The sequence below is a fragment of the Ostrea edulis genome, chromosome 5 (genome assembly GCF_947568905.1).
Source record: "Ostrea edulis chromosome 5, xbOstEdul1.1, whole genome shotgun sequence".
NCBI lineage: Eukaryota > Metazoa > Mollusca > Bivalvia > Ostreida > Ostreidae > Ostrea > Ostrea edulis.
Genome location: NC_079168.1, coordinates 82941837 through 82959446, shown reverse-complemented (window position 1 = coordinate 82959446; position 17610 = coordinate 82941837). Strand labels below are relative to the sequence as shown.

The window sequence follows — 17610 nt, the reverse complement described above, 5'->3', positions numbered from 1 at the left end:
TACATAGAGTTTTAATAGTGAAGGTAATCACACAATGCTGAACACACAGGTGGTTGAGAAATTATTTCTTTGATTATCAAAATATGAAAAATGAAGTAAATTTCATACAGTACAATTTCTAAATAAACATTATCTAATTGTTTATCACTGGCTTCTATACAGGGTATTCACCTGTATTGATGTCTCTAGATCTATTGAAGCATAATCAGTCAAGCATCTCTAATCCCCAAACAGACCAGGAAATTTATGTGGTGACTGCCTGAGGCAGTCAAGGTGTGAATGGCTTATTATTTTGAGAATCACTATTGAATAATTAGGGGTTTATTACATTTTTGTCTGAATTTTTACAATGTAATAATGAGTCCTGGCATCTTAGGACAAGGTAATAATGAGGTCTAATTTAAAAAGGTTTGTTAAGAAATGGTTTTGTGCTTTGAAATTCCAACATAATATGCGGACTAACGTATTAAAGGGGGAACATTATAACAGGGTTCCACTGTAGTAATATGTCACCTGAGTGACTGAGGTGACCTTAAAAGCAAATGAAAATGATCTTAACCCTTTACATTAGTCACTATAGTTCTGATAATCACCAACAACAAAAATCATAAAGTACACTGTTACAATTTGGAGACAACAATGACAGACATAGCTAGACTGTCTGGTGTGTGTGTGTTTACTACAATGACAGACATAGCTAGACTGTCTAGTGTGTGCGTGTTTACTACAATGAGAGGCATAGCTAGACTGTCTAGTGTGTGGGTGTTTACTACAATGAGAGGGATAACTAGACTGTCTGGTGTGTGTGTGTTTACTACAATGAGAGGGATAGCTAGACTGTCTGGTGTGTGTGTGTTTACTACAATGAGAGGGATAGCTAGACTGTCTGGTGTGTGTGGGTGTTTACTACAATGAGAGGGATAACTAGACTGTCTGGTGTGTGTGTGTTTACTACAATGAGAGGGATAACTACACTGTCTGGTGTGTGTGTGTTTACTACAATGAGTGGGATAACTAGACTGTCTGGTGTGTGTGGGTGTTTACTACAATGAGAGGGATAACTAGACTGTCTGGTGTGTGTGTGTTTACTACAATGAGAGGCATAGCTAGACTGTCTAGTGTGTGTGTGTTTACTACAATGAGAGGGATAACTAGACTGTCTGGTGTGTGTGTGTTTACTACAATGAGAGGGATAACTACACTGTCTGGTGTGTGTGTGTTTACTACAATGAGAGGGATAACTACACTGTCTGGTGTGTGGGTGTTTACTACAATGAGAGGGATAACTAGACTGTCTAGTGTGTGGGTGTTTACTACAATGAGAGGGATAACTAGACTGTCTGGTGTGTGTGTGTTTACTACAATGAGAGGGATAACTAGACTGTCTAGTGTGTGGGTGTTTACTACAATGAGAGGGATAACTAGACTGTCTAGTGTGTGTGTGGGTGTTTACTACAATGAGAGGCATAGCTAGACTGTCTAGTGTGTGTGTGTTTACTGCAATGAGAGGCATAGCTAGACTGTCTGGTGTGTGTGTGTTTACTACAATGAGAGGGATAACTAGACTGTCTGGTGTGTGTGGGTGTTTACTACAATGAGAGGGATAACTAGACTGTCTGGTGTGTGTGTGTTTACTACAATGAGAGGGATAACTAGACTGTCTAGTGTGTGGGTGTTTACTACAATGAGAGGGATAGCTAGACTGTCTAGTGTGTGTGTGTTTACTACAATGAGAGGGATAACTAGACTGTCTGGTGTGTGTGTGTTTACTACAATGAGAGGGATAACTAGACTGTCTGGTGTGTGTGTGTTTACTACAATGAGAGGGATAACTAGACTGTCTGGTGTGTGTGTGTTTACTACAATGAGAGGGATAACTAGACTGTCTGGTGTGTGTGTGGGAACACTTCTAGTATACTGGTCCCCAAAATATGGCGCTAAAATGTGTGTCGCCGAAGGCGGTTTAGTATATATAATACGATCGCGTTAGCGATCAGTAAAATCGCTAAACGGAAAAAAATCACAAAAATAACCCCAAATTCGAATTCCTTGTTAAAAATGAAGTTAAAAAACTTTTTTAAATCAGTTTTTAAAATCCGAAATGAAAAATAATGTAAGAAGACGTACATTTTTTGTTCCAAAATAAATGGAATCCATTGTTGAGCAAATGGGTCACGTGCGCTTTGTATACGTAACTCTCATGAATATTTGTATGATACGACGTCACTGGTGTTGATGTAAACAAACTGAACAGCTGATTTGCGATGAAAATGCCTCTAAAAACTGAATTTTTTTTTTATTTGTGCTGATGCACAAGGATTATCAGTTTTGATAAATTTGGACGGCAAAATATGTGGCAACGGGAAATTTGGATTAAAGGATTCGTCATATTCAAGCGACGGATTTATATGGAGATGTTCTAACCAAAATTTCCATCAGGACTGGTAGCTGCATGGTTTGAAAAGCACAAATTAACGCTGGAAAAAGTTCTGTTAATAAGGGCTATTCCAGAAATAAATACATGGGTGGGTCGGGAGGCACCTTTTGTATATACCAAGCACCCATAAAAAAAAAAAAAAAAATTACCTCATGACCCATCAAATTAATAAACTCATTTTACAATGACCCATCTAATAAAAAAAAAAAACTAACCAGATCCACCACAAAAATATTTTTAAAAATGAAAACAGTACAAATCTCGCGAGGTTTTCGGGACAAACATTCTAGTCAATGACGCGGTAATGCCTGTGTGACATTGTATCACAGTAGTTCTGAAGAAACGATGTCACATCAACAATCAAAGGCATCTATGGCGGGAATGTTGGAAAGATTGGGAGTCCAAACGATGCTATTATCATGAAATGGGTATGGATATGTTTTTCCACGAATCGTTCGTCTTCTAATGGAGCCCGCGCCCGGAGGCCTCTATATCACCATCACACCGACTGATAAATATAACGCATCGGTACCCTGATATAAATCAACTAAGGTTTGCCTATTTTTATTAGAAAACGGAATACCTATTGGTTTCAAAATATTCCCAAAATTGATGCACTGTAAACTGTAATAATCTACAGAACAGAGTTTGCCGCCATCACGTCCAATGGGACCCTACTAAACGCGCCTCTAATTTGAAGAGTGCCGTATTGGAAAGTTATGCGCTGCAAAGAGCGACAACTCGAATAGTTCTATGTTACTTCCGATTTCGAAAGCAGCATTTCGAAAGCAGGTTTTCAATTTTCCCTCCGACGTTTTGTAACCAACACGACAAGAGCGACAATAAAAATATTCTGAAAACTCAACACCCACGTGGCACAAAATAAAACAATAGAAACTACCCACTACCCATAATAAATATTTTTTTAACAGTCCAACCACGGACCAATTAAAATATGAAAAAATACGACCACCCATACAAAAAAATATCGTTTGCCGCCTGACCCCCCCATCGGATCATTTCTGGAACAGCCCTAACATATTTCTGGGTATACAAAGCTAGTAAAAGTTTCGTGAGACACGAACTTAATGAAATTGCAAGTCAAACTGTTGTTGATTGGTATAATTATTCCAGAGAAGTGCATGCATATTTAAGAGAAGAATTCAGACAAAATAGGAGGAGTGGGAATTTTTTTTGTTGAAATTGACGAAATTTGGTAAAAGAAAATTTCACAAGGGACGGTGTCTGGGTTTTTGGTGGCACTGAAAGGGAGACGAAAAGGTGCTTTTTTACAACAGTGGTAGATCGAACACGAGAAACTCTGCTTGAAATAATAAAAACCAAGATACAGCCCGGTACAACTATAATAATAATAAACTTTGTAGATCCCGATACAGGGGCACACACCAATACTATAGAATCTACTTAGCGTGCATTAAAAAAGTCATTACCGGTCAGCAGCACAGTTAAATCTCTGTACGATACTTATTTTAGTCAGTACTGCATCCGAAAAAAAAATCTTACAGACTCATTAAATCTGTATATGACCCTCTCGATACTCGTACCCAACCTTACTTTGGAACCCTTGATTGCCAAACAACGACTAGTTCTTCAACCCCTCGATCTGATTAATGCAAACAACAGCTTATAGATGATTTTATGTTGTAAGATGAGACAATTTTAACTACATTTGACTTGTCGGGGGCTGCCGCCCCCAAGCCCCCGCTTAGTTTACTCAAACGCCGTCGGGCATTTATTTTTATCGCATGATTTTCATTGCTCAGCATCCGAGGCGAAAATGCAAATGGCGGCGTGTTTACATTCTGCTTAGCAACGGCAAGCGAAATAACTGTTCATGCACAGTCGTGTGCTTCTGGGGACCGGTATATTAGAAACTTCCCTGTGGGTGTTTACTACAATGAGAGGGATAGCTAGACTGTCTGGTGTGTGGGTGTTTACTACAATGAGAGGGATAGCTAGACTGTCTGGTGTGTGCGTGTTTACTGCAATGAGAGGGATAACTAGGCTATGCGGTGCACGCGTGTTCACTCAATTTTACCAATCGCTTATCGTTTGGAATTAATACAAGAGAGATATGACACTTTATTACTTATGTTGAAGAGGTGTCGATTTTGTTTATCAATTCCCATTGTAAATTGTGTTACCTTAGTATAATCATTGCTGCTATAGAAACCATTAATGGTCAAATCGTTATATTGCCACTTGTTACATTACCAATAAAGCACATAAAAAATGCACCGATTTCATATTACAAGGTAAATTTTTAAATTCCATTCCCCCTAATAATAATGCTAGAGCCCTATCTACACACATGGTCAGTCCTTTAACAGGTGGTGTGCGGAAAAAAAGCAAATATTCTGAGTTTGCACTAAGAAAACGGGTAGGTATAGGGTAGTTATTAATAAAAGCTGAATAAAAATCAGGTCAAAATCAAAGATGTACATTATTAGAATATGGCCAATCCCAAAAAAGAGGTCCATAAGCCACATCACTCACCTGAGTCACCTTGACCCTTATGATGTTCAACTGTTGTATTTTCAGGATTTTAGATTTTTAGGAATTTTAGAATCTATATTTTGACCCAAAACTAGCCCCAAAAGTCACAACATAACCGTGATATAAGGTCAAAAAGTCAATGATCATGGTATAATATGTAAGGTCTTGTCAAAAGGAATATACAAAATATGAAAGCCCTGCTACCTTAAACAGTTTAGAAGATATATATTGCCAAGATTGACTTTTTTAAAAGTAGGTCAAAATCAAAGATCAAAGTTACAAAGTAAAAAAAAAATTTGGTACCAAAAGAAAGGTCTTAATTGTTACAGAGAATGTACACACATACATAAAACATACATGTACATCAGTCCCTATTGATATGAGCAAGATTAAATTTTAAAAATTTGGGTTGAAAACTTATAGAGTTACAAGGTCAAAGATCATGGTATGAAATGTGAAGTCTTGCCATCGGAATCAACATGTATATCAAAAATATGAAAGCCCTACTTAAATAGTTCAGGAGATAATGTATAAGTTATGTTTTCTTGAAAGTAAGTCAAACTTCAAAGGTCTTGTCACAAGGTGAAAACCAGCACCAAAGGTCTTGTAACAAGAAATACATACATGAATATGAGCAGGCAACAAAATTATGGGAAAATACTGACTAAATATGAGTTGAAAAATTGAAATTGCGAGTGAAAAATTGAAATTGCGAGTGAAAAATTGAAATTGCGAGTGAAAAATCACAAGTGGTCACCATTTGATGTGAGTGGGGAAAAAATAATTTTTTTTTCTGGATTTCCTAAGTTTATGGGCTGTACTTTAAAGTTTACGATAATTTCATCTTGTGCATAGAAATGCTTTACAGAATGATTACAAACGTATTGAAAAAGTAAATGTGGATGGAATAAATAACTAAGGACAAGGTCATCTTAGTCAGAGTGATGTCAAAGTACTTCAAGCGTACTACTTCCGGTGTCTAAGAGAAGTCTGATTTGAATAACGTAAACAATCATGATGATCTTGTCTATGTATACTCAACATATTAAGGTGTTAGCATCACGTACTACTTCAGGAACTGTTCTGCTGTCTGGTATCTACAGTCAAACACTTTTGATTTGTAGCACGTTTTTCAACGCACCATGTACCAATGATATGTTGTCTACCCTGGATTTCTCGAAATAAACTCAAGTCAAAACTTGGACTTAAGTCTGAAATTTAACTCAAATTGACTGCTCAAATAAAAGAAAACTCAAACTTAAGCTTGACATTCTTTTTTGAGAAACCCATCCTGGATAATTCACTGAATAGTAAATGAAAGAACTTTCTATCTTATTTTTAACATTGCACTTCATTTTCATACATTTTGATAGAAAGGCATGTTTGTTTTCTTAAATTCCTGTAAAAAACACATTGATAAATGCTAGAAAAAGCTCCATTCTGCTACTTGGAAAGAATCCACTACCTAAAATTTGCTAGTAGTGAAAAAAGTTAATTTCAATCCCTACATGAAACCCCTATCCTGCACCATTCAAAAGTTATGAGCAAGGTTATAGGGTTATAGTTTCAGACAGGATAAAACTAATATTGCCCCCCCCCCCCCCCCCCCCCCCCCCCTGTATTGGGAGCCAAAAGAAAAAAAACCTGAATCCACACGTTTGCATTCTGATATGATTTAGTGTGGCCCCACTACTCTTGAAAAGAACTTTTAAAAATTATCTTTCTGTATCAGGGTTCCAATTGACCGCTCACCCACTTGCATTGGCAACTATACTTTTTTCGATTTTGTTGCCCACTTAGCAACCGTAATTGTCAGATCAACATTTTTCTTTCCGACCGATCCGAGTCCTAATATAATCGAAGTTCAATTTCTGATTGAGGTTTTGCCACTTGGCATCGAGACATTCCTGGAGTATCAAACCTTCCAAAACGTTTTATCCTAGTGGAAAAAAGGGGAGAATATGGCTCGATGACAGCTTGACCAAGTTATAAACCTGACAGCATTGTAATGCTGAGAACTTTCGAAATCGAATAAAAAGTCTGAAGAAGCATGTGTTCAAGTGAGATGCCTCGAAGATCATTAAGTCCATGAACTGATATTTTTGCTAGATTGAAGAAATGGGAGTGGAAATGAGAGAGAGACAGAGATAGAGAGAGAGAGGTGTTTGAAAGAATTACGGAAATAGAAACAGAACTTGAATACAGTGAAACTTCTCCAAACCGGACCCTCAAAAAGCCAGTTTTCCCTGACTATCAGCCGATTTTCAAAGTCCCACCAGAAATCTTAACATTTCCTTACAAAGAAAGACTTACAAAACTGGCCACCCCTGAAAACCGGACATCGGCCACTTTTTAAAGAATATTTGTGAACATACATGTGCAATTTACCATTACAATACTGGCCACTTTTTGAAGACAAGGAGAGTTTGGCCAGAGGGTGATCAATATCGGCCAGGTGTGAAAAAGGACTGACCTACCAGATGGGTGGGAAATTATCAACTGCAGATGTGAAAAACACAAGTGACCTCTCTAATTTCTATAGTTTACCTGTGTTGTCAAGTGTGTTAAAGGGGCATGGACATGGCTGAGCTGAAATTTTTATTTTTCCATATTTATTGTTTACAGTGCTTAACTAAAATTTGAATATCAGTTTTTGAGTTACAAGTGAGATACAGCACTCGCAATTCTTTGTTATGTAAACAAGGCTCATGCCTTGCTTTTGTTTACATATAGAATGCTTGATAGAAAATAGCATGTTTAAAACAAAATGAGATGTACTAAACACTAGAAACTGTTAAACAAAATGAGATGTACTAAACACTAGAAACTGTTAAACAAAATGAGATGTACTAAACACTAGAAACTGTTAAATTATGTTCAGAATTAGCTTGTAAATTGAAAAATTGGGTATATCTAGCTTAATAAGCAAAAGCAGGGCACAGAACTGTGAGCTCTGTGTCTCCCATGTACCTGGGCAACTGACATTCAAATTTTTGCTGACCATTAGAGATACCTTTAAGCATTTAAACATTAAAAGTGGAAAAATAAGATTTGAAAATGTTCAGCTCAAATCATGTCCATGTCCCTTTAAGTGAAACTTTGCTAATCCAAGTGATCAGGGCTCGAAATTAGCAAGAAATACTCGCAAAATGCTAGTACAATTGAAAAATAGCGATTAAAAATAGTGGACACTCGAAAATCTTAGCGAGTGGTGATTTACAAACCATGATCGTATCATATCCGTTTTATACGAGGATGAGCTATTTGCTTTTATTAAACTTGCCCTCAGAATCATACAAACGCTTACAGGAACGACGGATTTCAACAATCTTTTCTATCCGGATTTTTCTTTTATGATTTTTTAAGAAACTCGGAGTCAAACAAATGCTTTACAGGTCGGACATCGCATTGTGATGAAAAGATAGACGTGCCACGAGTCCTGTTCACTTATAGGGGTGATTAAATTGAATTCCAAGTATGAATTTCTTGTTATTCATTTATCAAAAAAATCGGAGTTTATGTTTTATCAAGTCTTCCGTTGGTCATTTTTATCAGAATATCCTATCTACAATAATTTATTGTCATATTGAGGTCGGGTTGTAGTGATGACACAAGTGCACTGCTCACCGCATAGACGATTATCAAAAAAGTTCATGGGACTCGTGATCGTGCTGCTTATAAACCATGAGTCCGGGATTCACTTTGAAAAATCGTTAGTGACAACCCTGATGTGGCGTGAAATTGGAAGACTTTGGATCTAGACAGGTCTGCGGTAAACAGTTTGTGGATTATAGGTGCGATGGTCAAGAGACCTAAATATTGCACCATATGACTTATGTAACTTAGTGTCTTGTCCAAATGATGCCTGTTGACCCTCCAGGCTCAGTAATGATGGGGAAAATCATTGATTTAAAAAAGCATATCAAAAAAGAACACTGCTTCATTATTTTTATTTTAGCTTGTAATTTTTCATTTTAGCCTGTAGATTTTTTACCCACAGGCTAAAATTAGCCTGTGGTATAAAACGTTAATTTCGACCCCTGAAGTGACCCTTCCAAATTCTTTACAAAAGGTAATGAACAGATATGAACATATTGAATGAATACAGCATCAAACCCCATATTGTTGCACCATACTATCGTATGGATATAAGCGGTAGTTAATAAAGAACAAACCCATGACTGTTAATGATAATTATCAAAAGATAAACTAATTTTCTTGGTTTCCATAGACTTTAAATTCCAAAGAAATATTAAAATAACAATTTCATATTTACTACTGTACTTTTCAAAAACGTTACAACAAATTTGTTAATGACATAAGTGATGGATGTAAACAGAGTTTTTATAGGTAAGAGGAATTCCAATAATAGGCCTCTGTGTTTCCTTTACATATCCTGTTGTAGATTTTCAATTCAAAATTAGATAATTTCAGTGAGAATATTTCTTGTAATAATTACCTGTACTTACAAGTGGACTAATTTGATCTCCGCTGATAATTGATCATAGATCACCAGAACAAAGGGAACAGTACCTACTTTGTGAATATCGAGATAAAATGTCTCTAAATGCTAAATTCTCCGTAAACCGGCCACCCCTCTATACCGATTGGTTTTTTTTTTCGGTCCGAGAGCCAACCATTTTAGAGGCGTTTCACTGTATTTTCATTTTTTAAATAAATTGCAATGTGACCTGATATTTCTTTTTCCTTGTAAAAAAAATCCTGTTATTCAATTTCATATGTATGGGCTACTAACATTTCATGTGGGCTAAAATTATTTCTTATTCAGGGGCCCATTTGGCTCCTAAGGTATTTAGTCAAAGTTGGAACCCTGTGTATATCCCCAAATAAGATTTTGATCTATTTTGGACTAACTGGGAGGTCCCTGGATTGACCAAACTTGAATTTGCACTACCGGAAGTTTTTGTTAACACTGTCAAAGATCAAGGTCAAAAAGTCTTTAAATGTGGCATCATTAAAAAGGAATAATTTAATCCACAACATAAAATTTGAACAGTGCATGACACATGTACCTTTACACTTGAGTAATTAAACAAGAGATGTTTGTAAAACATATAAATGCTCCCCCTGGTGCAAATTCAAAAGGGTTATACACATGCATCATTTAATTGATAGAAGTATCACCTTCTTATGTGAAGAGTGGATTGACCATGTGACCTCAAAATCAATAGGGGCCATCTTCACCTGAAGATGTACCAGTGTACCAAGTTTGATGTCTGTCAAGAAAAGGGTTCTCAAGATATTGAGTGGTCAGTATATTTCTATGTCCAGTTTGACCCTTGATCTTTGACCATGTGACCTCAAAATCAATAGGGGTCATCTACTCCTTAGGATGTACCACTGTATCAAGTTTGAATTCTGTCAAGCAAACGCTTCTCAAGATATTGAGCAGAAAATGTCTTCCTATGTTCAGAGTAAATTGACCCTTGACTTTTGACCTGAAAAACAGTAGAGGTCCTCTTCTACTCATAACCAACCCAAATATGAAATATCATTACAATCAAGAGAATGGTTCTCAAGATATTGAGCAGACAACATGTGGTCTACTGACCGACAGGTGCAAAGCAATATGCCCTTCTATATCTTACCCTTCTGTGGTCTCTAGTTTCATTTCTTGATTTATGTCTGTCATGGACTGTGGATGGTTCCCACCCCCTCCATGAAGATGCTTCTGAAGCCAGGGCTGTTGTCGACTGTTCGCATCATCTTGTCCTGACCACCCATCCCTCTGCCGACTGTTTGCATCGTCTTGATGTCCTGACCACCCATCCCTCTGAGGGTTCTGATTTCCTGGGAATCCAAACCTCGGTCCCGGACTCTGCATGTTTCTGCCTCCAAACCTTGGATTTTGATTTGGGGTGTTGAAACCTGACTTAAAGTTCTGTTGATGTGGGTCATTCCTCTGGAATCTGTACCGTGGGTCTCCTTGACCACGATTAAATCCAAATCTAGGCCCACCCCTAGCTTGTCCAGAGGGAACATTATTTGGATTTCTATTGAAAGAATTATCAAACTCCTCTTCTGTACCCTCTTGCTCCTCATAAAATTCCTCCCCTTGGTTCTCATCAGTAAAGTCCATACTCATTAGAGGCATGGGACCGCCTCCTCTTCCCATCCCACTCCATGGACCACCTCTTCCACCCCGACCCCTTGGAGGTCTCTGACCTCTTGCCATCCCACGACCAAAGTTCTGATGTTCCTGACCTCCAAATTTATTATTTCCTCCTAATGGACGAGGACCCCGAGGCCCTGAAGCATTTGGTACTCGGGGTGTAAACTGGTTCATCATATGGACCCCTTCCTCTTCATATTCTTCATCCTCATCTAAGTCCATCCCTTTCTCCTCATAGTCCTCCTCCTCATTCATACCCTGGAAACTGCTGTTGAAATTCCCCATGGGTCCTTGATTTCTGTTTATTTGGGGTCTGAACTGGTTCATTTGATGTTGAGGTCCTCTTGGTCGGAAATCTGGTCTACCTCCCCGATTTGCTTGAACACCCCTGGGTTCTGGCGTCTGGTTTATTCCTCTGCCTCGAGGACTTGGTCCTCTAGGAGGACCCCCGAACTGATCTTGAGCAGAACTTGTTGGACTTTGTTCCTGGTATAACATCTGCTTCCGTCGCATAATGTCGGATCTTTTCTCATCCATCTGTTTTTGATATGTCATCCACTGTTGCTGGTACTGATGAAACTGATCCCTGTTTGGATGATCTATCAGAGTAGAAAATAGGAAGATAGTTTGATCAAACTCTAATGAATGCATTCCTTGAATTCCATAAATCAAAGTTATATTATAAAGTAACTGATATTGTTATTCATAAGCAGAGTGCATTGTGAAATTCAGCACTCCAAGTTGAGAGTATAACAGTTACAGTTGACCCAAACTGTCATTTTAAAAATATTTGTAACTCTCGTCTTCACAATGGAGAAATTTTAGGCTATCAACCAATTTTATGATTGAGACAAGACCCCATCAAAATAAAAGTAGATCAAAGTAAATTGGAGGAATTTAGTTTTTCTAAACCCAATTCCAGTTTGAATATCTGCCTTTTTCCTCTCAAAACTACCAATCCCCCCCCCCCCCAGTTGAAGCTGTCTTTTCCTCCTACAAATTGCATGAAATTCAAGTTATTGATTTTGTTAAACTGAATTTTTCTCATACAACTTATCCAACTTCCAACACAATGGTTCTCAGTCATTTATACAACATACTCTTCATTCAAGAGTGAAATAAGTGCTGTGTTTATGCATCTACAAGATAAAGAAAGCTGCTTGGTTTCACTTACGAAATCATGTCAATCAATTTGAAATATGTAGTTCTGTGTAGATGAAGCTCTGAAGAAATGTTTTCCTGCAGTGTTTCACATTTACAGACAGAAGGACAGACACCTGGACAGACTGAAAACTAGTAGTCACTTTCCACTTCACCAGTATGGGATTAAAAACTTGATTTCCCCTTTTAACCCAAGGATATACTTTTGTGCCAAGTATGGCTGATGTTGGCTCAGTGGTTTTTTACAAGAAGTTAAAAATGTGAAATGTTTACAGACGATAAACTTCAATCAGAAAAACTCATTTCAGCCATCAGTTCTGAGCTAAAAAGTAATTGGCTTAGCCATATTTTATAGCTAGGGTCATGTTACTAACACAACTTTTTTCTAAACATTAAGGTAAGATATCCATGAGGACTCACTCTGATTTTGTTCGATCCAATCATCAAACTGTTGCTTCCATTGCTGATACTGAATGTTAAAAGCTCTCTCCTCCTCCAGAACAGCATCCAGTCTCTGTTGGACACTTCCTACAAACAACATAGCCGTACGTGCTTAAGGAGTTAATCACACTGAAACATATATACTGTGAACTACTCTGAAGTGTGGGGTTATCTTCCAAAAAGTTTCAGGAAATTGTTTTGACTGATTGTCGTTCAATCAGAAAGTAGTAGGCGGAGCCAAGACATCACTGTTGTTATATGAATATATTTCAAAATTGCTATTTTAGCTAGTAGGTGTCACAGCTGGTTCAGTTTTTAATCAATGTAATTGGTCAGATAAAAAAATAAATATACAAATCATTTCCCAAAATTTAAAATTAGCAATTACGTGTATCACCGCAATTAAAGAAATTCAACAAACTGAATCATTGTAATAATACAAGAACATGAGGTATATAATATTGGAAATGAATAGGATTTTGTTGTGTAGCATGTGAATATCAATACATATATATAAGTTATCAACCTTGTGTATTGTTTTGATTATGCATGACTCTTTTTCTCTCTCTTAATCTTTCTCTCTCAGGCATGTAGACCCCCCCCCCCTTTTTTTTTTGATAATGACCATTATTTGTTATTTTGTAATGGAAATAGAAGATATAGTGAGTTACCTCCCCTCCCTTTTATCATTAACAGTGAATTAGCTGCAGAACTGTAGCTTTCTGAAAAAATATTTTGAAATAACAGAGAGCTACAGAGCCACCCCTTATAAAAACCTTCGATTTACGGCGCACAAAAAGTTGCGCACGGTTGAGGCCTTATATCGTTGTATTCTTGAGTTGCTGTCTAATAAATTTAATATCAAAAAATTCTTAACATATTTACCTACTATACGTGTATCTAAACATACCTTCAAATTTTCATTAAAGCCCCATACGACCTGAAAACTCCCAGCTTCAAATGATTTCGTTGGGAAAAACAGCGATAACTGGTTGATATTGGGAAAACATTTATCATTCTTAAATTTTCTGTTTTTCATGGTAAAGAAAGATGGAAATGTTCCATTAGAGCCATGACTTTGGCAGAGTCTAAGTCAGAGGACATTATCATTGGTCTCCAGAGCAAGAGGAGACTGAATCATCAGAACTTAAATCATCAACATTTTGATAGCTTTTCTTTTCTTATCTCTCTGATATCCAAGTAAAACCCCGGGAATTTGTTTCAACTGAAAGACTATTTTCACTGTTGGTGTTATGATTGCATTCAATCTCAGACCCACTCTCTTCTTGATTTGCCATCTCTTCACTTGTTAGGATGGTCAAAGGACAAAGGACATTGGTTCCTCACTTAAAAATCCATCTTTTATTTTGAAATTCGTTTTTTTTTTATTATACTCTAACCTAATTTTAGCACAATAGCATTCTTGTCACACCGAAAGATTTATAGACCATCAATCAAGCAATAAAGCTACAAAAATAGATAAATACCCCAAGTATCCACAGTGATGAGTTCTTCCCAAAGATCAAACAAAACTTTTGGCATGGAATCTTTATTCATAATTTTTTGGGGTCAGTTTACAGTGTTTGAGATTGGTTTAAAACTTGACATAGACTTCATCGAATTGGCATAGACCGCAACATTGAAAAAAAATAATAACACAAATTCAAAACATTGTTATTTACTGCTAATGTACTTAATACCAGTTCTATGCAATGATCAAAATGATGTGGCCATGATATATGATGAAAAATGATGATACTTTGAGAAAGTATTTATGATGTGCTGATACACCATAGATAACCATAATGTTGCAATTCTTGGGCTTGGTTGCCCATAAATTGGAAACCCGGTGTCCATTGGCCATACTTGTATTTTCTATCAAAACTAATGGGATGTTAGATATCCCTTTTAAACACCTCAAATATAGGATATGGGCATTGATAAACATGAGCATAGAGACAGAATCAGAAATCTTGTATAAAAGTGTCAGAATACTGGATTTGTTCCTTTTTTATTGAAATAGATGAAGTACGGATGCTTAAAAAAAGCATATTTGCTTTCCATTTCCAAAACAATTTCCACCTTTCCTCATAATGTTTATCAGAAGTCGACTTTGGGATAAATTGGCCTAGACAATTTGGTCTATCTCAATTACAATTGGCATAGACCGGTGTCATTTGACATAGATTAGGTCTATCAGTCTATGGTTAATTTCGAACACTGAGTTTAGGAAAAACACCTGCTTTTCAGCTTTGGGAATGGGGCAGAAATTCGCCCATCTACAGACCCTAAAAAAATCCCCAACAATCTAAAACTTTTACTGAAATTGTCCAAGAACTCTTTATATCAAGAAGATTATCAGACTCTCTAATGAGTAGCCATGAAATATAAGGTAATTCCAACCGAGGGTTGCAAAAAAGTGGCAAAACCTGAGACTGGAATTACCTTAATATTTCATGGCTACTCACAAGAGAGTATTTTTCTTTCATATTTATATTTCTAATGATTTTTTGGGTTTTTTTCTACCCAGAGAATTTTCAAATTGATTAAATCTTCGCTATACATTAAAAATTACTCCAGAATCCGATTCTACAACATTAATGTTGGCAAATACGTTGCTGACAGAAAATCAACCGATTAATGATTGAGTGAATATTATCAGTTATTCCTCCATCTTTGAACAAAATCCTAGAGATTTGTAAACATGCTTTCATGCCTGCACACACACACACACACGAGAGAGTACTTGTAATTGTGCTGACTTTTTAATCATATATTCTTAAAAACATTTAGTTATAAACCAGTAATATAGATAAAACATTTCATAGTACAAATGTTTTATTGATATCTTAAATGATATAGGTTGATTACACATTCATCATTAAAAGAATAACAGTTGAACTTTAGTGCCGAACCCTAGATATTGAAAACTTCAATACGCACCTGTTGATTGTTGTTGTTGCATGCCTGGCTGTTGCTGCATGCCTGGCTGTTGTTGCATGCCTGGCTGTTGCTGCATGCTTGTCTGTTGTTGCATGCCTGGCTGTTGTTGCATGCTGGTTTGCTGTGGCATGGCCGGCTGTTGTGGCATGCTGGCCTGTTGAGACACGGCCATTGGTTGCTGTACACCTCCGGTTTGTTGAAAACCTCCTTGTGGATGCATGCCTCCTTGTTCACTCCATCCCTGCTGTTGCTGTGTCCAATTTTGCTGTTGCCATTGTGCTGCTTGTTGCTGAAGCTGGGACAGTTTCTGTTTTTCTGCATCAGATACAGGTTTCATCTCTGTTTCCTAAACATAAATTATTTTTAGAAATTATACCAACTCTATTGAAACTGCACTTACTTATCCATGGCTTAGGCTAACCCCTGGAGTGCAATTTCTGTTTGTGAAGGGTCTATTAAGCACATTCTGATACCAAAATTTTTTGTATGAATCTAATGTCAAAATATGCATGGGAGTTTCCATCATTTCTTATCAATACCAAAATATTTCCAGATCAACTTTTTAATTACCCCATTAGCCTCACATTCTGGACATGACCTAAAATCATGTTTTTGAACATGAAAGTAGGAAATGATATTTCAGCCAGAGTACCATACCTTTCCAAGTTTTTAAATCTATCCAACTTTTTGAAAAACAAGAGGTACTGTGAGCAATGCTCACTAAGAATACCCCCCGCTTACCCCAATCTCCCAAAGGGTGTTGGTAATAGGTATAAACTACCTCTTTTCTGAGTGTAAAAAACAAATGGCATGACAAACCGAACCATATTGCTACTTCGATGCCCAGTGCACGTGACCTTTTGACCCCAAAATCGATAGGGAACATCTTCATCCCATGGGTAGTCCATATGTATGATATGGTGACTGTAGGTGGAAAGGATAACGCTTTAGAGCCCAGAAACCATATTGCTACTTCGATGTCCAGTGCGCATGACCTTTTGACCCCAAAATCAATAGGGAACATCTTCATCCCATGGGTAGTCCATATGTATGATATGGTGACTGTAGGTGGAAAGGATAACGCTTTAGAGCCCGGAAACCATATTGCTACTTCGATGTCCAGTGCGCTTGACCTTTGGACCCCAAAATCGATAGGGAATATCTTCATCCCATGGGTAGTCCATATGTATGATATGGTGATGGTAGGTGGAAAGGATAATGCTTTAGAGTCCGGAAACCATTGTGTCTACAGACGGACGGACAGACGGACAACCTGATTCCAGTATACCCCCCCCCCCCCCCACAACTTGTTGCGGGGGGTATAATAAGAAGGGTGATTGCTCAGTATATTCAAACAACCTGAAATTGGCACTATTGTTTATGTAAGCACTCTTTAGTTCTAAGTCACTTTCTGTCTAATGTTAGATGGCCTGTATCAAGTGTTCACAGTTTAGCATTTTAACGGTATCTATATATTGGCCATGAATGAACTTACAGTCAAGCTTCACCTGAAGGAAAATGGGTCAAAAACCTTTATGTATAGTGGTATATATTATGCACCCCTTCTCATAAAATAAAATCTTGAAAAAAGTGTGCATTATATTCGGCAAAATATGGTAACTGATTTTGGAAAAAGGTAAAAAAAAAAGTTTAGGGTCGGGGGTAAAAACTAGGGACGGTCAGGTAACCGGAACCACACTTTTTTTTTTATTTGGCCTTAATACATTTATCTATAATTCCTTTGACATAGGAAATACGACTAACAAACATCATGGCCATGAAATTGATAAAGCGGACATAAACAAAAGTCTGATGGTTCAGTTGAAAATTTTTTTTTTTAGAAATTAAGTGTTGAAAACAAAACTGTTGCCTTGTAAATGTTTGTTAATTAAAGTCACTAAACAACTGCAGTAATCAACACTGGTCAGTGTTTGATTTAATTACTTGAAAGCAGGGGTTGAAATTAACTTTTTCTACC

General features: G+C 37.1%; 1 protein-coding gene across 4 annotated transcripts in view; it reads right to left on the bottom strand.

Moving 5' to 3' along the window:
• Positions 1-17610, bottom strand: part of LOC125649107 (YLP motif-containing protein 1-like) — a 74805-nt gene that overhangs the window by 51189 nt on the left and 6006 nt on the right. For all 4 annotated transcript variants that reach the window (XM_056166502.1, XM_056166504.1, XM_056166505.1 and 1 more), the window contains exons 2-4: positions 15633-15978; positions 12669-12776; positions 10564-11686 (exon numbers count right to left, since the gene is read on the bottom strand). In XM_056166502.1, the coding sequence (XP_056022477.1) occupies positions 10564-11686; positions 12669-12776; positions 15633-15978 (1577 nt within the window). The remainder of the gene's footprint in view (positions 1-10563; positions 11687-12668; positions 12777-15632; positions 15979-17610) is intronic.